Source organism: Bombina bombina, chromosome 3 (assembly GCF_027579735.1).
Source record: "Bombina bombina isolate aBomBom1 chromosome 3, aBomBom1.pri, whole genome shotgun sequence".
In the NCBI taxonomy this organism is placed as follows: Eukaryota; Metazoa; Chordata; class Amphibia; order Anura; family Bombinatoridae; genus Bombina; species Bombina bombina.
This window is the reverse complement of record NC_069501.1, coordinates 1,218,082,083-1,218,105,787: the sequence shown is the minus strand read 5'-3', so window position 1 is coordinate 1,218,105,787 and position 23,705 is coordinate 1,218,082,083. Positions and strand designations below refer to the sequence as shown.

General features: G+C 40.1%; 1 protein-coding gene across 1 annotated transcript in view; it reads left to right on the top strand.

Moving 5' to 3' along the window:
* AAMDC (adipogenesis associated Mth938 domain containing) overlaps positions 1 to 23,705 on the top strand; it is a 232,868-nt gene that overhangs the window by 159,473 nt on the left and 49,690 nt on the right. The window contains exon 3 of the mRNA XM_053708684.1: positions 18,364 to 18,459. Within this exon, the coding sequence (XP_053564659.1) occupies positions 18,364 to 18,459 (96 nt within the window). The remainder of the gene's footprint in view (positions 1 to 18,363; positions 18,460 to 23,705) is intronic.

The window sequence follows — 23,705 nt, the reverse complement described above, 5'->3', positions numbered from 1 at the left end:
TGAATAAACTTCCTTATATGTATCTGCAATATAGTACACCTTATAATTGAGGCTTCTCTGCAGATGAAAAACACATCAAAAGCAGAATAGCAATCTGTATCCTGTTTATGGGGTTCAATTTACAAATTCATGCTGTACATGATACCTTACTCGAGGCTGCTCTGTAAAGTTCCAGACTTTAAAATGAGATAAACACTCGCCTCCCTCGCCTCACGGGATTAATGTGAGTGGTTTCACTCACCTTCCTTCCACCAGTGTAACGGCTGTTCCGGTCAGTAGTGGAGTCAGCAGACTCGATCAATATTTAAGCCAGTGTATGAAATCAGATAGTTGTTATGAAAGCCCCGCTCTTAGCGCAGATGTCGCACGCAGGATACTAGGTACCTAGTGATGAAAAAAATGTAGATATTTGCAGGTTAACAGCTTCTCTTCAACGCGTTTCACCCAGGGTATTGGGCTTTCTCAAGATATCAGCTGTAAGTCGAATTTAAAAACCTGCTGCTCCTTTTCCATTGGATGAGAAATTCTTAGGATTAATGAGTTTTTAAGGTGGAATTTCCTTAAGGTCGTAATTGGAATATTCAGGTCCATTAAGAATCATAGGGTTTATAATCAAGCCTCTTAAGGTGGTATACAAAACTTCTATCAGAAAATGTTTAAGGTGGTATAAGAAAAAAAGACATAAAAAAAGACATAAAAATATAATATTTTCAAAAAATAATAATAAAAACTTACAACTAAACTTTTTTATTCATATATTCTGACATTTTTAACATTTAGTAGTGTTTTGACATAATGGTGTGTTAAAAAATACCTCTAACTTTGGAGAAAATGTATGCCCAAAACATATATATGCCTCATTCTTAATCTGCAAACTCTATTCCAAAAAGGGAATGAAAGATAAGGAGGAATAAGATCACATATTGGACTAAATTCCCAAGAAAGGCAACAGGTCAAGTTCTGAGTTTAACCCTTTAGGGAATAGGGTATCAAATCTATATATCATTTCTGATTCTTTTCTTAGAAGTTTGGTTTCAAAATTACCTCCTCTCCAATTACCTTTTACCTTACATATACCCCGATATTGGAAGTTTTTAATATTGTTGTTATGTACCTCTCTGAAATGTTTGTACAGATATGTGTCGAGATTGCCTTTTTCTATATTACAGAGATGTTCTCTGATTCTGTCCCTCAGGATCCTAGTAGTTTCACCAATGTAGAACAAATCACATGAACATTTTATTATATATACAACTCCTTTTTGAGAACATCGAATTATATCTTTAATATTAAAAATGTCTTTAGTTCTTGGTAGAACAATACCTTTAATTTTGGTGCTGTATCTGCAGGCTCTACATGTGTGGCAGGGATAAAAACCATTCAAATGTTTTCCTTTTAGGTCCCTGACAGTTAGACCTGTATTAGTTCTTCTTAACTCACTTGGAGCCAATATCTGCTTAAAATTTCTAGCCTTTCTGAATATTATTTTTGGTTTCTGTGACAAAACGTCTCCTATTAATGGGTCTTGCTTCAATATATGCCAATGCTTATTTATTATTTTTTTAATAGTTGAATGGTTCTCGCTATAGTCTGTGATAAAGGCTACATTATATTCACTATTTGTTTGCAAATTTGATGGTTCAGTTTTCTTATATCTTAATAGGCTGCTTCTTTCTGCCTCATGTGCTCTGTTTATAGCTCCTTCCAGTTCACTATCAGTATATCTTCTCTCATTAAAACTTTTCTGTAATATATTTATCTGGGTATCAAAATCTATTTGTCTCAAACAATTTTTTTTAATCCTTAAAAAATTGCCCAGTTGGAATATTATCCTTCCATCTTTTAAGATGGCACCTCTTTTTGTGGACATAGTTGTTACAGTCAACTTTCTTAAACGTTTTAGTGGCAAATTTATCATGGTCTATGAATATTTCCAAATCTAGGAAAGATATCGACTTCTTGCTATATTCCTAGGTGAAATTTAGCCCTTTATCATTGGAATTCATACTCTGAAAAAAAATTGATATATATATATATATAATTAGGATTTCTCTTACTTGGTGTATCCAGTCCACGGATTCATCCTTACTTGTGGGATATTCTCAATCCCTACAAGAAGTGGCAAAGAGAGCACAAAGCAAAGTCCATATAGCTCCCCTCAGGCTCCGCCCCCCCAGTCATTCTCTTTGCCGCTCTAACAAGTAGCATCTCCACGGGAGGGTAAAGAGTTTGTGGTGTTAGATTTGTAGTTTTTATTTCTTCAATCAAGAGTTTGTTATTTTAAAATAGTGCCGGTTTGTACTATTTACTCTGAGGCAGAAAGTGATGAAGATTTCTGCTGAGAGGAAAAAGATTTTAGCATGTTGTAACTAAAATCCATTGCTTTTCCCACACAGGACTGTTGAGTACCGGAGAACTTCAGTTGGGGGGAACAGTTTGCATGCTTAACTGCTTAAGGTATGCTCAGTCATTCTTTTCTAACAAGACCTGGTAATGCTAGAAGACTGACAGAAATCCCCATGAGGGAAGGTAAGCCATTTTCTGAGACGCAGTCTAGAAGGATGGCTTCAGTTAAGGGCTTAAATACTGGTAGACACTGTGATGGGCTAAATCGATTACTTTATTAGTGTAATCTTATACTTGTTCAAGTGTTTGAAACGTTGGAAACACTTTTGGGGTTTTATAACGCCTGGCATATTATTAGACACCTAGTCTGACTCAGGAAGGCCCCATAACTCTGGAATGAAGAGGGAGGGGGCCTCATTTTCGCGCCTCAGTTGCGCAGTTGATTTACAATACAGCTTCATGCAGCTTCACGTGTAGAGTCCTGAGAGTGCAGGAGGACATCAGGGAGGCTTTTTTCTTCTACAAATAACCCTAAAGGAAGGTAGGGCCACAGCAAAGACTGTGGCACCGTGCTGTAGTGTGTTAAACCGGTTGTTTACTTCAATTTGCTCCGCTTTGGGCAATAAGGGGTTAATTGATTTGAAAAATTGTGTGCAATCATTTCAATGCATTAGGCATTAAGCATCATGTGGTGAAAATTTCATAAAGATCGGATGTTTTTTGGTGATTTGGTAAAAAAGTGTGTGCTTTATATTATTTAAAGACACAGTAACGTTTTTTTCAAAAAGTGTTTTTTCTGTATTGTAGTGCTGTCTAAATCTGTCAAACATGTCTGAGACTTCAGATAGACCTTGTTCTTTATGTTTAAAAGCCATGGCAGTACCCCCATTGCATTTATGTGTAAAGTGTGCTAAAACATCTAAGCATTTTAAAGACCATCCAGTGACACTTAAAAATGTAGCCCAAGATGATTCTTTAACAGAGGGTAATGAGGATAGTCCTTCTTCCTCTCCCCATGTGTCGACACCAGTTACGCCCGCGCAAGCGATGCCTAGTACCTCTAGCGCATTGGCCCCTATTACTTTACAACAATTAGCAGCAGTAATGGATAATTCCCTTGCAGCATTTTTATCCAAACTGCCAGTTAAGCGCGATAGCTCAGTTTTAAATACAGAGGATGAGCAATCAGAAGCTTTGGATGATTTATCTGTAGTACCCTCACAAAACTCAGCAGTAGCAGTGAGGGACGGTCTGTCTGAGGGAGAAATTTCTAACACAGGAAAAGTTTCTCAGCGGGCAGAGTCAGATTCCTTAGCGTTTAAATTTAAGCTGGAACACCTCCACTTCCTGCTTAAGAAGGTTTTAGCTATGCTGGATGATTGTGACCCCATGGTGGTCCCAGAAAAATTGTGTAAGATGGACAGGTTTTTAGAGGTCCCCGTATACACTGAGGCATTTCCGATCCCAAAGAGGGTGGCGGATATTGTGACTAGGGAGTGTGAGAGACCAGGTGTACCCTTTGTTCCCCCCCCCATCTTTAAGAAAATGTTCCCCATAAACGACCCCAGGCGGGACGCGTGGCAGACGGTCCCTAAGGTAGAGGGGGCTGTTTCAACACTTGCTAAGCGTACAACTATACCAATAGAGGACAGTTGTGCTTTCAAAGATCCTATGGATAAAAAATTGGAAGGATTGCTGAAGAAAATTTTTGTTCAGCAAGGTTTTCTTCTTCAACCAATTGCCTGCATTATTCCGGTAACTACTGCAGCAGCTTTTTGGTTCGAGGCCCTGGAGGAGTCGCTCCAGAGGGAGACTTCATACGATGAGGTCATGGATAGAATTCATGCTCTAAAGCTGGCTAATTCTTTTATCACTGATGCCGCTCTCCAATTAGCTAAACTAGCGGCGAAAAACTCAGGTTTTGCCATCATGGCGCGAAGAGCGCTTTGGCTCAAATTGTGGTCAGCGGATGTGTCGTCCAAGATGAAACTGTTAAATATTCCCTTCAAGGGGAAAACCCTATTTGGCCCAGAGCTGAAAGAAATTATCGCGGATATCACTGGGGGGAAGGGTCATGCCCTCCCACAGGATAGACCGTTTAAGGCCAAAAACAAGGCTAATTTTCCTTTCGCAACTTCAGGAGCGGACCTGCTGCAACCTCTGCTGCCGCAAAGCAAGATAACGCTTCCCAGCCCAAAGCAACCTGGAAACCCTTGCAGGGCTGGAATAAGGGTAAACAGGCCAAGAAGCCTGCTCCTGCTACCAAGACAGCATGAAGGGGTAGCCCCCGATCTGGGATCGGATCTGGTAGGGGGCAGACTTTCTCTCTTTGCTCAGGCTTGGGCAAGAGACGTTCCGGATCCCTGGGCATTAGAAATAGTTGCTCAGGGGTACCTTCTAGAATTCAAGGATTCTCCCCCAAGGGGAAGGTTCCACATTTCTCGTTTGTCTTCAGACCAAACAAAGAAACTGGCGTTCTTACGCTGTGTAGAAGATCTCCTAAAAATGGGAGTGATACACCCAGTTCCAATTGCAGAACAAGGACTGGGCTTTTACTCAAACCTGTTCGTAGTTCCCAAAAAGGAAGGAACTTTCAGGCCAATCCTGGATCTAAAAATTCTAAACAAATTCCTCAGAGTTCCGTCTTTCAAGATGGAAACCATTCGGACAATCTTGCCGATGATCCAGGAAGGTCAATATTTGACTACCGTGGATCTAAAGGATGCGTACCTACATATTCTTATCCACAAAGATCACCATCAGTTCCTAAGGTTCGCCTTTCTGGACAAATATTACCAGTTCGTGGCCCTTCCTTTCGGGTTGGCCACCGCTCCCAGAATTTTCACAAAGGTGCTAGGGTCCCTTCTAGCGGTGCTAAGACCGCGGGGCATTGCAGTAGCACCTTACCTAGACGACATATTAATACAGGCGTCGTCTTTCCACAGAGCCAAGGCTCATACGGACATTGTTCTGGCCTTTCTAAGGTCTCACGGGTGGAAGGTGAACGTAGAAAAAAGTTCTCTGTCCCCGCTCACAAGGGTTCCCTTCCTGGGAACACTAATAGACTCGGTAGAAATTAAAATCTTTCTGACAGAGGTCAGGAAGTCAAAACTGTTGAATACTTGCCGAGCTCTTCATTCCATTCCTCGGCCTTCTGTGACTCAGTGCATGGAGGTAATTTGTTTAATGGTTGCGGCAATGGACGTAGTCCCTTTTGCCCGATTTCATCTCAGACCACTGCAACTGTGCATGCTCAAACAGTGGAATGGGGATTACGCAGATTTGTCTCCTCAAATACAAATGGACCAGAAAACCAGAGACTCTCTTCTCTGGTGGTTGTCTCAAGATCACCTGTCTCAGGGAATGAGTTTCCGCAGACCGGAGTGGATCATTGTCACGACCGATGTTAGGCTGGGGTGCGGTCTGGAACTCCCTGAAGGCTCAGGGTCTATGGTCTCGGGAAGAATCTCTTCTCCCGATAAACATTTTGGAGCTGAGAGCGATATTCAATACGCTCCAGACGTGGCCTCAACTAGCGGAGGCCAAATTCATCAGATTTCAGTCGGGCAACATCACGACTGTAGCGTACATCAATCATCAGGGAGGAACAAAGAGTTCCCTAGCGATGAAGGAAGTATCCAAGATCATCAAATGGGCGGAGGATCACTCCTGCCATCTAATTCACATCCCAGGGGTAGACAACTGGGAGGCGGATTTTCTAAGTCGTCAGACTTTTCATCCGGGGGAGTGGGAACTCCACCTGGAGGTTTTTGTTCAGCTGACCCAGCTATGGGGCATTCCAGAATTGGATCTGATGGCGTCCCGTCAGAACACCAAACTTCCCCTTTACGGATCCAGATCCAGGGATCCCAAGGCAGCATTGATAGATGCTTTAAAGGGACACTGTACCCAAAATTTTTCTTTCGTGATTCAGATTGAGCATGAAATTTTAAGCAACTTTCTAATTTACTCCTATTATCAAATTTCATTCATTCTCTTGGTATATTTATTTTAAATGCAAGAATGTAAGTTTAGATGCCGGCCCATTTTTGGTGAAAACCTGGGTTGTCCTTGCTGATTGGTGGATAAATTCATCCACCAATAAAAAAGTGCTGTCCAGAGTACTGAAACCAAAAAAAGCTTAGATGCCTTCTTTTTCAAATAATGATAGCATGAGAACGAAGAAAAATTGATACTAGGAGTAAATTAGAAAGTTGCTTAAAATTGTATGCTCTTTCTGAATTACAAAAGAAAAAATTTGGGTTCAGTGTCCCTTTAACAGCGCCTTGGTCATTCAGTCTAGCTTATGTCTTTCCACCGTTTCCTCTTCTCCCTCGGCTAGTAGCCAGAATCAAACAGGAGAAGGCTTCGGTAATTCTGATAGCACCTGCATGGCCACACAGGACTTGGTATGCAGACCTAGTGGACATGTCATTGGTCCCACCATGGAAACTGCCATCGAGACAGGATCTTCTAATTCAAGGTCCTTTCAAGCATCCAAATCTAGTTTCTCTGCAACTGACTGCTTGGAGATTGAACGCTTAATTCTAGCTAAGCGTGGTTTCTCTGAATCAGTTATAGACACTCTGATACAGGCCAGAAAGCCTGTCACCAGGAAAATTTACCATAAGATATGGCGGAAATATCTTTGTTGGTGTGAATCCAAGGGTTACTCGTGGAGTAAGGTTAGGATTCCAAGGATATTGGCTTTTCTCCAAGAAGGATTGGAGAAAGGTCTGTCAGCTAGTTCCTTAAAGGGACAGATATCTGCTCTGTCTATCCTGTTACATAAGCGCCTGGCAGCTGTACCAGACGTTCAGGTGTTTGCACAGGCCCTAGTTAGAATCAAGCCTGTTTACAAGCCTGTGGCCCCTCCTTGGAGTCTAAATTTAGTTCTTTCAGTTCTTCAAGGGGTTCCGTTTGAACCTTTGCATTCCATAGATATTAAGTTATTATCTTGGAAAGTTTTGTTTTTAGTAGTCATTTCTTCGGCTCGAAGAGTTTCTGAATTGTCTGCTTTGCAGTGTGATTCACCCTATCTGGTGTTCCATGCAGATAAAGTTGTTTTGCGTACCAAACCTGGTTTTCTTCCAAAAGTGGTTTCTAATAAGTATATTAACCAGGAAATCATTTTTCCTTCTCTGTGTCCTAATCCAGTTTCTAAGAAGGAACGACTTTTACACAATCTTGACGTGGTTCGTGCTTTAAAATTCTATTTAAAAGCAACTAAAGATTTCAGACAAACATCATCCTTGTTTGTTGTCTATTCTGGTAAGAGGCGAGGTCAGAAAGCGACTGCTACCTCTCTTTCCTTCTGGCTGAAAAGCATCATCCGATTGGCTTATGAGACTGCTGGACAGCAGCCTCCTGAACGAATTACAGCTCATTCCACCAGAGCTGTGGCTTCCACATGGGCTTTCAAGAATGAGGCTTCTGTTGAACAGATTTGTAAGGCAGCGACTTGGTCTTCACTGCATACATTCGCCAAATTTTACAAATTCGATACTTTTGCTTCTTCGGAGGCTATTTTTGGGAGAAAGGTTTTGCAAGCAGTGGTGCCTTCCGTTTAGGTTACCTGACTTGTTCCCTCCCTTCATCCGTGTCCTAAAGCTTTGGTATTGGTATCCCACAAGTAATGATGAATCCGTGGACTGGATACACCAAGTAAGAAAAAACAGAATTTATGCTTACCTGATAAATTACTTTCTCTTACGGTGTATCCAGTCCACGGCCCGCCCTGACAATTAAGTCAGGTTCAAATTTAATTTAAAATAACTACAGTCACCACTGCACCCTATGGTTCTCCTTTTTCTCCTAACCGTCGGTCGAATGACTGGGGGGGGCGGAGCCTGAGGGGAGCTATATGGACAGCTTTGCTGTGTGTTCTCTTTGCCACTTCCTGTAGGGATTGAGAATATCCCACAAGTAAGGATGAATCCGTGGACTGGATACACCGTAAGAGAAAGTAATTTATCAGGTAAGCATAAATTCTGTTATTGTCAATGAACCTTTTAAAGAGCACGAGACTCGCACCAAGCTCATGCGTGTCCAGGAAGTTCGATTCCCAATCTCCCATGAAAATGTTCGCATAGCTTGGTGCGAATCTCGTGCCCATTGCCGTACCCTCTATTTGAAGGTAATATTTTTTGTTAAATTCAAAATAATTATTATTTAATATAAATGCAATACTTCTTAAGAGAAATTCACATAATTCAGAACTCACTTCTTTATCCTCCCTCAGGAAATTCTCTACTGCTTTTAATCCTTTATTGTGATCTATCACTGTACACAGTGAAGTAACATCACAAGTTGCAATAATTAAATTCTCTTCCCATTCTATATTTTCCACTAGCTGTAATACATGTGTATAGTCCCTAAGATATGTTCTTAAATTTTTAACATATTTCTGTAGATGGTTATCTACATATTTTGAAAGATTGCAAGTGATAGACCCAATTCCGGAGATAATAGGCCTTCCCGCAGGGTTAAGGAGGCTCTTATGCACTTTGGGGAGAAAGTAAAAAATGGGAATTCTCTGAAATTCTGGATAATAGAAGCTTGTATTCATTATCATTCAAAATACCTAGATCTTTACCTTCTTGAATACCTATGAGATTTTTCTTAAATTTATGCGTTGGATTCAAATCTAATATTTCTTTTGCATGATGTACCGAGTCCACGGATTCATCCTAACTTGTGGGATATTGTCCTTCCTGACAGGAAGTAGCAAAGAGAGCACCACAGCAGAGCTGTCTATATAGCTCCCTCTTAACTCCACCCCCTAGTCATTCTCTTTGCTGGCTCTAAGCAGGAAGAGTAAAGATAAGATGTGTTAAACTGTTAGTTTTTATTTCATCTTCAATCAAGAGTTTGTTATTTTTAAATGGTACCGGTGTTGTACTATTTGCTCTCAGGCAGGACATAGATGAAGATTTCTGCCTGGAGGATGATGATCTTAGCATTTGTAACTAAGGTCCATTGCTGTTCCCACAGAAGCTGAGGAGTACAGGAAAACTTCAGTGTGAGGAACGGTTTCTTGCTATATAGCAATGAGGTATGTTCAGTCATTTTTTCTGCAGAGACTGTTAACTCAGAAAGGCTGACAGTATCCCCATTAGGGGAAGGGTAAGCAGTAATCCTAGTATGTAAGAGCTTTTACTAGCTTGCATAAAGGGCTAAAAAAAAATTTGGGCAATCAGTTTGTTTATGTAAAATTGGTACAAACATTTGTGTGTTCTGGGAGTGTGTTCTGGGAGTAGTTTATGTTTATGATACGTTTGCTTGAGGGGTAATTTGGCTTATTTTGGGTTTGTTATAACCCACATGGTTTTCAAACTAGGTTTGTTAGATTTGAGTAGGCCCCAGTAACATCGAGCGAGGTGGGCGGAGCCTATTTTTGCGCCTCAGTTGCGCATTTAGTTATACAGACAAGCAGCAAGCAACTTCTCCTGAGGTCCTGATGATCTTCTGAGGGCCTATTCGAAGCTTTAACCCCATATTATCGTTCCTAAGGGCAGGTAGGGCGACAGCAGAGCTGTGGCAAGGTGCTTATAGGGGTGTTTAACTGGTTTTAGACATTTTTCAATCCGGTTTTTTAATTTGGGGGTTTATTGCTTATTAACTTGTGGTGCAATCCTTCTAAAGCTTAGTGGGTACACTGTTAAAATTTCAGAAAAATTTAAGCAATTTTAACCTGTTTTGCAGTTTGTGTATGCCTTTTTTTCTCTTAAAGACACAGTACCGTTTTTGCAAATTGTGTTTTTTTTCATTAAATAAAGTGTTTTCCAAGCTTGCTTGCTTGCTTTATTACTAGTCTGTTAAACATGTCTGACACTGAGGAAACTCATTGTTCAATTTGTTTAGAAGCCATTGTGGAACCACCTCTTAGAATGTGTCCCATTTGTACTGATATGTCTATAAATTGCAAACAGCATATTTTGACTTATAAAGGTTTAGCATTAGATGATTCTCAGAAAGAAGGAAGTCAGGTTTTGCCATCTAGTTCTCCCCAAGTGTCTCAACCAGTAACGCCCTCACAAGCGACACCAAGTACTTCTAGTGCGTCTAATTCTTTCACCTTGCAAGATATGGCTTCAGTTATGAATACTACCCTCACAGAGGTTTTATCTAAGCTGCCTGGTTTGCAAGGGAAGCGCAGTAGCTCTGGGTTAAGAACAAATGCTGAGCCTTCTGACGCTTTAGTAGCCGTATCCGATATTCCCTCACAATGTTCTGAAGTAGGGATGAGGGATTTGATGTCTGAGGGAGAGATTTCTGATTCAGGAAAGACGTTCCCTCAGACAGATTCAGATATGACGGCATTTAAATTTAAGCTAGAGCACCTCCGCTTATTGCTCAGGGAGGTTTTAGCTACTCTGGATGATTGTGACCCTATTGTAGTTCCAGAGAAATTGTGTAAAATGGACAAATATTTAGAGGTTCCTGTTTACACTGATGTGTTTCCGGTCCCTAAGAGGATATCGGACATTGTTACTAAGGAGTGGGATAAACCAGGTATTCCATTCTCTCCCCCTCCTGTTTTTAAGAAAATGTTTATAACAACAAAAAAATTGTAGTTTGGGAGCGCTAAAAGCTAAATAAGATAGTCTGGAGACTGATATACAATTTAACAGAAATACAATTTATTAAAAAATATAAAAACAGATTGTGAGACGTCTCCCTTGAAGGATATAAAAATAAACAATTTTAAAAATGAACACTCTAATATAATCTATTAAAATTCCACCTTAAATTGGATTATACTTTATCTACAATCTTGCAGCAAGAACGTGAAAGTTAAACACTTGACGATATTTCAGCTTTTATTTCTTAATAATCGACTTGGTTTTAGCTGTATTGCTACTTTGTACCGAAATGAAAGAATGTCTGTTTTGGTTTTATAGTCTTATACTATGTTGTCTTTGACTGACTTTTGTAACTTAGATTCAGTTGTTACAGTTTTATAGCAATGTATCGTAATAATTTGTATGCTGGAATGATAACAGTGCTTGCAAGAGTTCGGTGTGTAGTTTAATTTAGAAGGGCTTACCGGGTCTTCTGACACATCTGTGTCTAATGGTATCTCGGTCTCTCTTACCGGTAGTAAGTTGTGCCTCTCCTCTAACCTCCGAACTTGTACGATACAAGTGTCACCGAGATCGGAAACCTAGACCACGCTCCTGCGTGTATGGGTTTTTTCTCCTCTCTCTCGGCTTAAAGTGACTCTGGCCCCTGTATTCTGGATCTTACTTTCCCGGGCAGCTTCTTGAGGAAAATGGTTGCGATGCACGCTCCAGCGTGTAAATAGGAACTCGGACTCTGAAGTACAAACGGCCGTTTGTTAAAACTTTATTTCCCACTGCTCCTCTAGATTTCTAGTTAGATGGGGATAAATAGAGTTGTTGTCCAGTTCTTTTAAATGTAGGTAACGTCTACGCGTTTCGACAGCAGGCTTTATCAAGACGGAGTGGGAAATAAAGTTTTAACAAACGGCCGTTTGTACTTCAGAGTCCAAGTTCCTATTTACACGCTGGAGCGTGCATCGCAACCATTTGCCTCAAGAAGCTGCCCGGGAAAGTAAGATCCAGAATACAGGGGCCAGAGTCACTTCAAGCTGATAGAGAGGAGAAAAAAACCCATACGCGCAGGAGCGTGGTCTAGGTTTCCGATCTCGGTGACACTTGTATCGTACAAGTTCGGAGGTTAGAGGAGAGGCACAACTTACTACCGGTAAGAGAGACCGAGATACCATTAGACACAGACGTGTCAGAAGACCCGGTAAGCCCTTCTAAATTAAACTACACACCGAACTCTTGCAAGCACTGTTATCATTCCAGCATACAAATTATTAAGAGACATTGCTATAAAACTGTAACAACTGAATCTAAGTTACAAAAGTCAGTCAAAGACAACATTGTATCGGACTATAAAACCAAAACAGACATTCTTTAATTTCGGTACAAAGTAGCAATACAGCTAAAACCAAGTCGATTATTAAGAAATAAAAGCTGAAATATCATCAAGTGTTTAACTTTCAGGTTCTTGCTGCAAGATTGTAGATAAAGTATAATCCAATTTAAGGTGGAATTTTAATAGATTATATTAGAGTGTTCATTTTTAAAATTGTTTATTTTTATATCCTTCAAGGGAGAAGTCTCAAGATCTGTTTTTATATTTTTTAACCCCTTAATGACCACAATGTACCCTTTATGTCACTGGTTGTTAAGGGTTTTTTCAGGACATAATAGCACAAGTCTAGCAAGAACACGCTATTAATGCCCTCCCTCCAGCAGGCTTTGTGGAATAGAGCAGTCTCAACGCTGGTGGCAAGACCGCACTATAAAACAATCAAGTCCCAAAAAAGGCCAGTGACATACAGGGTACGTCGCTGGTCCTTAAGGGGTTAATAAATTGTATTTCTGTTAAATTGTATATCAGTCTCCAGACTACCTATTGAAGACAGTTGTGCTTTCATTGATCCTATGGATAAAAAAATTAGAGGGTCTCCTAAAGAAAATTTTTGTTCATCAAGGTTTTCTTCTTCAACCTATAGCGTGCATTGTTCCTGTAACCACTGCAACTGCCTTTTGGTTTGAGGCTCTAGAAGAGGCTCTTCAAATGGAGACCCCACTAGATGATATTTTGGACAGAATTAAGGTTCTTAAATTGGCTAATTCTTTTATTACAGACGCCGCTTTTCACCTTTTTCAGCTAAATTAGCGGCTAAGAATTCAGGTTTTGCCATTTTAGCGCATAGAGCGTTATGGCTTAAGTCCTGTTCAGCTGATGTGTCATCTAAATCTAAGCTTTTGTCGATCCCTTTCAAAGGTAAGACCCTATTCGGGCCTGCATTGAAAGAGATCATTTCAGACATTACTGGAGGGAAGGGTCATACCCTCCCTCAGGATAAGTCAAATAAGACTAGGTCCAAACAAAATAATTTTTGTTCCTTTCGAAACTTCAAGAGTGGTACCTCTTCCCCTGCTGCAAAGCAAGAGGGGAATTTGCTCAATCCAAGCCAACCTGGAGACCTAATCAGGCTTGGAACAAGGGTAAACAGGCCAATAAGCCTGCTGCTGCCACTAAGTTAGCATGAAGGGGTAGCCCCCGATCCGGGACCGGATTTAGTAGGGGGCAGACTCTCTCTCTCTTTGCTCAGGCCTGGGCAAGAGACGTTCAGGATTCCTGGGCAGTAGAAATCGTAACCCAGGGATACCTTCTAGATTTCAAGGATTCCCCTCCAAGGGGGAGGTTCCATCTGTCTCAATTGTCTGTAAACTCGACAAAAAGAAAGGCGTTCTTACGCTGTGTAGAAGACCTTTTTACCATGGGAGTGATCTGCCCAGTTCCAAAGTCAGAACAGGGGCAGGGGTTCTACTCCAATCTGTTTATAGTTCCCAAAAAGGAGGGAACCTTCAGACCAATTCTGGATCTCAAGATCCTAAACCAATTCCTAAGAGTTCCATCTTTCAAGATAGAGACCATTCGGACTATCTTACCATTGATCCAGGAGGGTCAATATATGACCACCGTGGACTTAAAGGATGCGTATCTACACATTCCTATCCACAAAGATCATCACCAGTTCCTCAGGTTCGCCTTTCTGCTAAGGCCACGGGGCATAGCAGTGGCGCCTTATCTAAATGACATTCTAATTCAAGCGTCGTCCTTCCAACTAGCCAAGTCTCACACGGACTTAGTGTTGGCCTTTCTAAGGTCTCATGGGTGGAAAGTGAACATAAAAAAGAGTTCTCTTTCCCCCCTCACAAGAGTTTCATTTCTAGGGACTCTGATAGACTCGTGGACATGAAAATATTTCTGACGGAGGTCAGGAAATCAAAGATTTTATCCACCTGCCGAGCTCTTCATTCCATTCCTCGGCCGTCAGTGGCTCAGTGTATGGAGGTAATCGGACTAATGGTAGCGGCAATGGACATAGTTCTGTTTGGTCGCTTGCATCTCAGACCACTGCAACTATGCATGCTCAATCAGTGGAATGGGGATTATGCAGATTTATCTCCTCAGATAAATCTGTATCAAGAGACCAGAGACTCTCTTCTTTGGTGGTTGTCACAGGATCATCTGTCCCAGGGAATGTGTTTCCGCAGGCCAGAATGGGTTATAGTGACGACAGACGCCAGTCTTCTGGGCTGGGGTGCAGTCTGGAATTCCCTGAAAGCTCAGGGTTTGTGGACTCGGGAGGAGGCTCTCCTACCGATAAATATTCTGGAATTAAGAGCGATATTCAATGCTCTCCAGGCATGGCCTCAGCTGGCTTCAGCCAGATTCATCAGGTTTCAGTCGGACAGCATCACGACTGTGGCTTATATCAATCATCAGGGCGGAACAAAGAGTTCCTTAGCGATGATAGAGGTCTCAAGGATAATCCAATGGGCAGAGGCTCACTCTTGCCATCTGTCAGCGATCTATATCCCAGGTGTAGAGAACTGGGAGGCAGATTTTCTAAGTCGTCAGACTTTTCATCCGGGGGAGTGGGAACTCCATCCGGAGGTGTTTGCTCAGCTGGTGCGGCTATGGGGGACACCAGAGTTGGATCTGATGGTGTCTCGTCAGAACGCCAAACTTCCTCGTTACGGCTCCAGGTCAAGGGATCCTCAGGCTGTACTGATAGATGCTCTAGCAGTACCCTGGTCGTTCAACCTGGCTTATGTGTTTCCACCTTTCCCTCTCCTTCCGCGTCTGATTGCCAGAATCAAACAGGAGAGAGCGTCTGTGATTTTGATAGCGCCTGCGTGGCCACGCAGGACTTGGTATGCAGACCTGGTGGACATGTCATCCCTTCCACCATGGTCTCTGCCATTGAGACAGGACCTTCTGATTCAAGGTCCATTCAAGCATCCAAATCTAATTTCTCTGCAACTGACTGCGTGGAGATTGAACGCTTGATTCTATGAAAGCGGGGTTTATCTGAGTCAGTCTTAAATACCTTGATTCAGGCTCGAAAGCCTGTTACCAGGAATATTTATCATAAGATATGGCGTAAATATCTTTTTTGGTGCGAATCCAAAGGCTTCTCCTGGAGTAAAATCAGGATTCCTAGGATTTTGTCTTTTCTCCAAAAGGGATTGAAGAAAGGATTATGAGCTAGTTCCCTAAAGGGACAGATATCTGCTCTGTCTATTTTGTTGCACAAGCGTCTGGCAGATGTTCCAGACGTTCGGGCTTTTTGTCAGGCTTTAGTTAGAATTAAGCCTGTGTTTAAACCTATTGCTCCGACATGGAGTCTAAATTTAGTTCTTAGAGTTCTTCAAGGGGTTCGGTTTGAACCATTGCATTCCATAGATATTAAGCTTTTATCTTGGAATGTTTTGTTCCTAGTTGCTATCTCTTCAGCTCGAAGAGTTTCTGAACTATCTGCTTTACAATGTGACTCATTTTATCTGGTGTTCCATGCTGATAAGGTGGTTTTGCGTACCAAGCCTGGGTTCCTACCTATGGTTGTTACTAACAGAAATATCAATCAAGAAATTGTTGTTCCTTCTCTGTGTCCTAATCCTTCTTGTAAGAAGGAACGTCTGTTGCACAACTTGAACGTGGTTCGTGCTTTGAAATTTTATTTGCAGGCAACCAAAGATTTTCGTCAATCATCTTCTTTGTTTGTTGTCTATTCTGGAAAGCATAGGGGTCAAAAGGCTACGGCGACTTCTCTTTCTTTTTGGCTGAAAAGCATCATCCGTTTGGCTTATACGCGACTTGGCCTTCGCTTCATACCTTTTCAAAATTTTACAAATTTGATACTTTTGCTTCTTCGGAGGCTATTTTTGGGAGAAAGGTTTTGCAAGCAGTGGTGCCTTCCGTTTAGGTTCCTGTCTTGTCCCTCCCTTCATCCGTGTCCTAAAGCTTTGGTATTGGTATCCCACAAGTTAGGATGAATCCGTGGACTCGGTACATCATGCAAAAGAAAACAAAATTAATGCTTACCTGATAAATTTCTTTCTTTTGCGATGTACCGAGTCCACGGCCCGCCCTGTCTATTCAAGACAGATAGTATTTTTTATGTAAACTTCAGTCACCTCTGCACCTTATAGTTTCTCCTTTTTTTCCTTTGCCTTCGGTCGAATGACTGGGGGGTGGAGTTAAGTGGGGAGCTATATAGACAGCTCTGCTGTGGTGCTCTCTTTGCTACTTCCTGTCAGGAAGGACAATATCCCACAAGTTAGGATGAACCCGTGGACTCGGTACAATGCAAAAGAAAGAAATTTATCAAGTAAGCATAAATTTTGTTTTTTAATTAAATTTCTGTCCGCTTCATTTATATAGTTGACTCTGTCCATAATTACCACCCCTCCTCCTTTATCAGCTGGTTTAATTATGACTTGTTTATTGTTTTGTAAAGAGTCAAGGATATCTCTATCCTTTTTATTTAGATTATAATTAGATCTATATTTTTTAGGGTTATAATCTCTTAGATCTTTTAAAACCATTCTCTCAAAAGTTTCCAGATTACAACCTTTTACATGAATTGGGTAGAATTTGGATTTCGGTCTTAAATTAGTGTGAGTTTTGGTATTAATTTGTTCTCTATCTGTTCTCACAACATTAGGAAATTTAATCTGTCTTTCACTTGGGTTTTTCATAAAAAAACTCTTTAATGTAAGTTTTCTTACAAACTGTTTAACATGTATATGTGTGTCAAATTTGTTTAGAAGCTTAGCTGGAGCAAAAGACATGCCTAAAGGTAGGACACGTTTTTCTTCTTCATTTAAAATGACATTACTAAGATTAAAGATGCCATTAGAGTTCCCTACTATCTCACTCTTGTGGCCTCCCCTTCTACTCTTTCCTCCTCTTTTTCCTCTAGTTGTCTTTTCTTTAGATTTTTCCCTCTTTTCTTGTGATAATAGATTTTTGGAGAAGCCCTCCCTCAGAGGGCTGATCCCTAAAAAAATCTTTCTCACCTTGATTTAATGAGTGTGTTTCATTTCCATTTCTCTCATTGAAATGTGCATATCTATTGCTAGTTTCCAATCTCCAACTATCCGCTCTCTGTCTATATGGTTGATTGGATTGTCTTCCATTTGAAAAAAAACTTTCATTTGAATGGGAGTTGGAGTTATAATGTCTATTTTTATAAGAAGGTTTTGTATGATAACTGTTGTGAATGTATTGTCTATCTGTATGTTGGTAAGGGGATCTAAAATTTTATTCATGGAACTGATGTTGGATAGAGTCCTGTTAGCCTACTGCCTATGGTTATGGACCCAGCCCTGAGGGAGGTCAGTGAGAGCCCTCATGTGAGCATAGCTGCTTAGTGGTGCCAAAATCAAGTTGATGGTCAGCTAGCTTACTTGTCTTATGGCACCTACCGGCGCAGTTATCTGCTGATCATTTGATGAGGGTAGGGGACGGCACTTACTAGCGCTACCCACCAAAAGGGAAAAAAAATGTGATGGAGTGACTCCTGCTGCAGCGGGCATAATTTTTTTTTTTTTTACTCACTGGCTTCATGTGAGCCACCAGGGAAGGCTAAGGCTCAGTGAGCCACACAATGAGTAACCAGAAGCTAGAGGGACATGGAAGCACCAATTTAAAATCTTTTTTTGAATGAGGGGGCACTTGTTTCATAAAGATGCTCTCCCACCTCTGTTTTTCTTAGCAGTGAAATTGATTTCTTTGTTTAATGATAATACGTGCCGCTCTGATTTGCAGGTTATAGTATCAAGGTAATAATGGATTATAATTGCAAGTTTTAGCTGTCTTTAGGAGCTAGGAGTTTGTTGCATGTCAGACTTGTTTTATGAAGGTACGCATTAGACGTTTGTAGGCGGCATTAGGCTCTTTTTAGTGCAACACACTAAGATCTGGATTTGTAAAGATGGGTGTGGCACTTTCACAGGAAGAAATCCGGCTCTCTATATATATGTATATGTGTGTATATAGATATATAGAGGCGCTTTTGTGCAATTGAAGCTGTGCCAACCAATACTAGATGTTTAGGCTTTTTCCTTGTTATATTGTTTGAGTACTTTCTTAATTGTGTAATTGTATTTCTAACAGCATCACCCTGGTGTACAGCCAGCTGACCTAGAGGAAGTAGTGAAAAAAGGTGTGAAGACGCTTGTAATAGGCCGTGGCATGAGCGAGGCTTTGCAGGTAAGAGAACTGATAAAGATACAGTAGTCTTACAACAATGGAGTTTTGCATTTACATAATATTGCTTTCATATTGCAAAGGAGTTTTATTTTTGTCTTTCCACGCAAGACTAAGGCCTTATTGCTGTTATAAGAGGCCACCCTTTCCATAAAAGGCTTGTGTTATAGAATCAAGTGACCATTTCTAATGCAGTGCAATCAATGATCTCTTAAAAGTATGTGAATTTTTAAAATTATCTCCTAACTCAACAAGGTATACACCCTGATACTCAGCAAGCTGCCCCTTATTTCCCCTCAACTACTGAGCTGCTCAAATGCTGTGCAGAATTTCACTTCAGTATTATTGGAAATGAGAAAATCACAGAAGAAGAGAGGCGCAAACCCCTCTAAGTGTAGTATTTGATAAACAACAGTATTTATTAAAACACAAATACACACTCACACTAAAAACCCTCAAACATATGAGGTATGTAAAAGCATGTAGATGGAAATCAATCAGAAGTAGTCTCAGTTCAGATAGAAAATTACGTTCAGACTTGAACTCCTTTGATCCCAAACAAATGTCCCATATGAGACTGGTGTTACTAAAGTCAAATATGGTCAAGTTGAAAAACACAATATGCATAAAAAACGCTAACGTATACTGCACCAGCTGCTTGATAAATTGCCGGCTCCAATACAGCTGGTATGCGTAGCTTAGCGTAAGGACGGTGGGCGTGGCCTAACGCGTTTCGTATGACGTCTTCCTACTTCGTCAGAGGCTGCCCACACTCTGTGAAATCCGTCTATTTATGCAGCAAGATGCAGGATGCACCTGATGAAGCTATCCTCGTCATTGATACTTTCAATTCATTAAGGAAAAAACTGATACATGTGCAGTTGATTGCGCGAACAAAACAGTGGTAACTTATTTGCTCAAAAGATTTGATTCATTGTCTGAGTGAAACAATATAAAGGAATATGTCTATTATGTAACCAGTATGTTAATTTACACAATAAGGCTCAAATGAAAGGATATTTGGGTATATATCGAATATACGATATCCAATTAAAAATATCTCCGTAATATATCCACCTTTTAAAGAATTAGATGATAGAAATAGACAATCGATCATTCTATTTGAGAAAGAAGTTATTAAAACTAAAAAGAAAAAACTTAGAAATGCTTTTGATTTATCTAACACTGGAAACACTAATAAAGATACTATACAGGGAAAGAGGGATGAAGGAGAACTTGAAAAGGTATCCAATAGATTTTATATTAATGGGCAACCCAAGTTCAATTCTAAGAGCAAATATAAAAATAAAAATCATTTAAAAAATTCTAACAATTGGAGGGAAAATACTAACCACCTAAATACAAGAACCGATAGTTTAGTAGATGTAAACAAAACAAAAAACACAAGTTTTTGGAGGACAAATCAAAAACCCTTTGATTATAGATACACTGTCTTATCAACATCCAAATAAGAAACAAGTTGGAGGGGGAATCTTATGAACCCTGGAGAGCGAGACCTAAATTTGAGAACTATAGTAATAATAAAAACAAAGAAAGTAATGGAGGAAAATAGAATAAAATAGGACATTACTTCAGGACTAATAGTCTTTTTTAGAGATGGGAAACTCCCTGCAGGGAGAAATCAGAGAAGAGGATAAATAAAAAGAGAGAAGCGCTCAACCTGAGAACGAACAATAGCATAATAGCTTGTTCTATGGCTAGTTACCACCCAAGAAGCAGCCTCTTTTTGCTCAACATGTGCCTTTCACAGAGAAGAACTTTCCTGAATTATATCAGTCTGATCCTGACTTCACAGTATAGTCCCGCCCCGAAATACCAGGCAATCACTCTCTGAACGAGAGAAACAGCAAAACCCCAGACGTACGTTTCGGCCTATTGTGGGCCTCGTCAGTGAGGTGCAGCCATATCCCTCTAGGCACACTGAGCAACGGGTCCATGTCTGGCTTTCCGCATCACACTTAGGGAGACTTCCCTAAATGTCATAATTTGCATTAAAAAAAAGAGAGAAGCGCTCAACCTGAAAACGAACAATAGCATAATAGCTTATTCTATGGCTAGTTACCACCCTAGAAGCAGCCTCTTTTTGCTCAATATGTGCCTTTCACAGAGAAGAACTTTCCTGAAGCATATCAGTCTGATCCTGACTTCACAGTACAGTCCAGCCCCGAAATACCAGGCAATCCCTCTCTGAACGAGAGAAACAGCAAAACCCCAGACGTACGTTTTGGCCTATTGTGGGCCTCGTCAGTGAGGTGCAGCCATATTCCTCTATGCACACTGAGCAACAGGTCCACGTCTGGCTTCCCGCATCACACTTAGGGAGACTTCCCTAAATGTCATAATTTGCATAAATAAAAAGAGAGAAGCGCTCAACCTGGGAACGAACAATAGCTTGTTCTATGGCTAGTTACCACCTAAGAAGCAGCCTCTTTTTGCTCAACATGTGCCTTTCACAGAGAAAAACTTTCCTGAAGCATATTGTACGTTTCGGCCTTTTGTGGGCCTCGTCAGTGAGGGAGAAACCCGAAAAGAGGGACAAGAGAAAGAGAAGAGGATGTAGGGGAGGGGTGGAACTCTGACTCAAAAAGGAGAAAAGGGAAAGAATGGCAATAAAAAGAGAGCTTGAACAGAAAATATTCAATATCTCTTCTAGGACATTAAAGGGACACTAAACCCAAAATTTTTATTTCATAATTCGGATAGAGCATGCAATTTTAAGCAACTTTCTAATTTACTCCTATTATCAATTTTTCTTCGTTCTCTTGCTATCTTTATTTTAAAAGCAGGAATGTGATGCATAGGAGCCTGCCTATTTTTGGTTGAGAACCTGGGTTATGCTTCCTTATTGGTTGGTAAATGTAAGCCTCCAATAAGCAAGCGCTATCCATGGTGCTGAACCTAAAATGGGCTGGCTGCTAAGATTTACATTCCTGCTTTTAAAATAAAGATTGCAAGAAAACGAAGAAAAATTGATAATGGGAGTAAATTAGAAAGCTGTTTAAAATGTCATGCTCTATCTGAATCATGAAAGAAAAAAATTGGGTTCAGTGTCCCTTTAAACAAATGCGAAAAAGAAGTATTGAAAAAAGGTCTCTCCTTTGCCCCCACCAATGTCCCCAAAGATTTCGTATTGTTTATCGAACTTCAGAAATTCTCAAGAAAATTAACTCTAAAAAGGTTCCATGCTACCAAAAATAAAGAGAGAGGGGAACTTTTAGAATTGGAGGAGGAACAAAACTTTTGAAGAATCTGACTCTAGATACAATTTTTGAACTAGAAAGAGAGAATATTGAAGTATCGAACGAAGTAGAGTCAGAAAATACATTACAAGTACTCCAGAGTTTAGAATTGGAAGCCTTAGAGCTAAAAGTGAATCACACAGGGTTGAAACCTAACTCTACGTTTTTTCCACTACAAGCTCAGGGGAACTTTATCCCTGTTTTCAACAGTCTTGTTTTACAAGACTTAGAAAAAATTTGTAAAAAGAAATATAATTATAAAGAGAATAATTTGAGTTTTAAAGAAAAGGAAGCATTAGAAAGCCTAAAAAAAGATCAACAGCTAGTTATTTGTGAAGCAGATAAGGGAGGGGGAATTGTCCTACAGGATAAGGTTGATTATCTAAAAGAAGCGTATCTCTTACTCAACAACAGAGAGACATATACTAGACTTAAATCTTATCCCACTAAAGAATATTTAGAACAATATAACAATCTCATTAGGAAAGCTAGAGAATTAGATATATTGGATAAGGCAGAGTTTGAGTTTCTACAAGTGGTAGAACCACGTTTGGCCGTTTTCTACCACCTGCCTAAAATTCATAAGCAGCTAAAAGATCCCCCTGGCAGACCCATAGTCTCGGGTATTGGGTCACTTACCACTAAATTGTCCCAATACGTAGACAATATACTTAAACCAATGGTGCCTTGTTTACAATCCTATGCCCGAGACACCACTGACGTAATTACACAATTATCCACAATTAAATGGAAAGAGGGATACATGTGGATCACCTTGGATGTTTCCTTTATACGTTGATTCCCATGGTTTAGGAGTACAGGTGGTAGAATATTACTTTAGGAAAACAATTTCATTGACTTAAATCAAAGAGAATTCATTAGAAAAAGTATTGCATTTATTTTAAAGAAAAATTATTTTCTGTTTGAAAGCGAATTTTATTTACAAATAACAGGCACCGCAATGGGTACCAAATTCGCACCCAAATTTTGCCAACTTGTATATGGGATGGTGGGATGAGATGTACATCTTTAGAGATAATCCATTTACATCCCATATAGTTAAATGGTGTTTCATAGACAACGTCTTAATCATTTGGCAAGGATCGGAAAAAGAAATAACAGATCTGGTTACCTATGTGAATCATAATCTAATAAATCTTAAGTTTACTGAGTCACATAATGTAGATACAATAACTTTTTTGGATCTGACTATGTACATAGAGATCATATGGTCACTACGAGTCTCTTTAGGAAAGAGACAGATACAAATGCCTATCTGCATGCGAAAAGTGGCCACCATCATAAATGGATTCGTAATATCCTGTTTGGACAATTCCAAAGAGTGAGGAGGAATTGCACAGACGTGGATACATACAAAGAAGAGTCCCAAGTTTTGATCAATAGATTTTTGAGTAAAGGGTATGATGCTTCACTAGTACACAATGCTTTTACTAGGGCTAAAAACTCAAACAGAACTGATCTATTAAAAAATAAACAAATGATTAAAGACCCAACCCCTCTTCATTACTAAATTCAATCGAGCTTCACACCAGATAGAAAGAAGTTTCCATAAACACTGGCCTATCCTCTTACAAGATCCTATTTTAAAAAATGTTTTATTTGAGAGACCACAAGTTATTTAAAAAAAAAAAATCAAAGTTTGAAGAATGTTCTAGCTCCCAGTAAATTGAGAGATAGCAAGAATGATTCTAACTGGTTACAAAAAAATTCAAGAGGTTTCTTTAAATGTGGGAGGAAGGGGTGTCTTAGCTGTACCCACTACGACCCCAATCCTAAACATTTATTTTCCCTTAGAGATGGCAAAAAATATGAAATTTAAGAATCAATCAGTTGCAAAAGTACTCATGTGGTATACCATCTTTCCTGTTCGTGTGGTAAAATTTATATCGGAAGGACTAAACGTAGCCTGAAGACACGTATCAGGGAACATATTGTTAACATTGATAAAGGTATCCTTACTCATGGGGT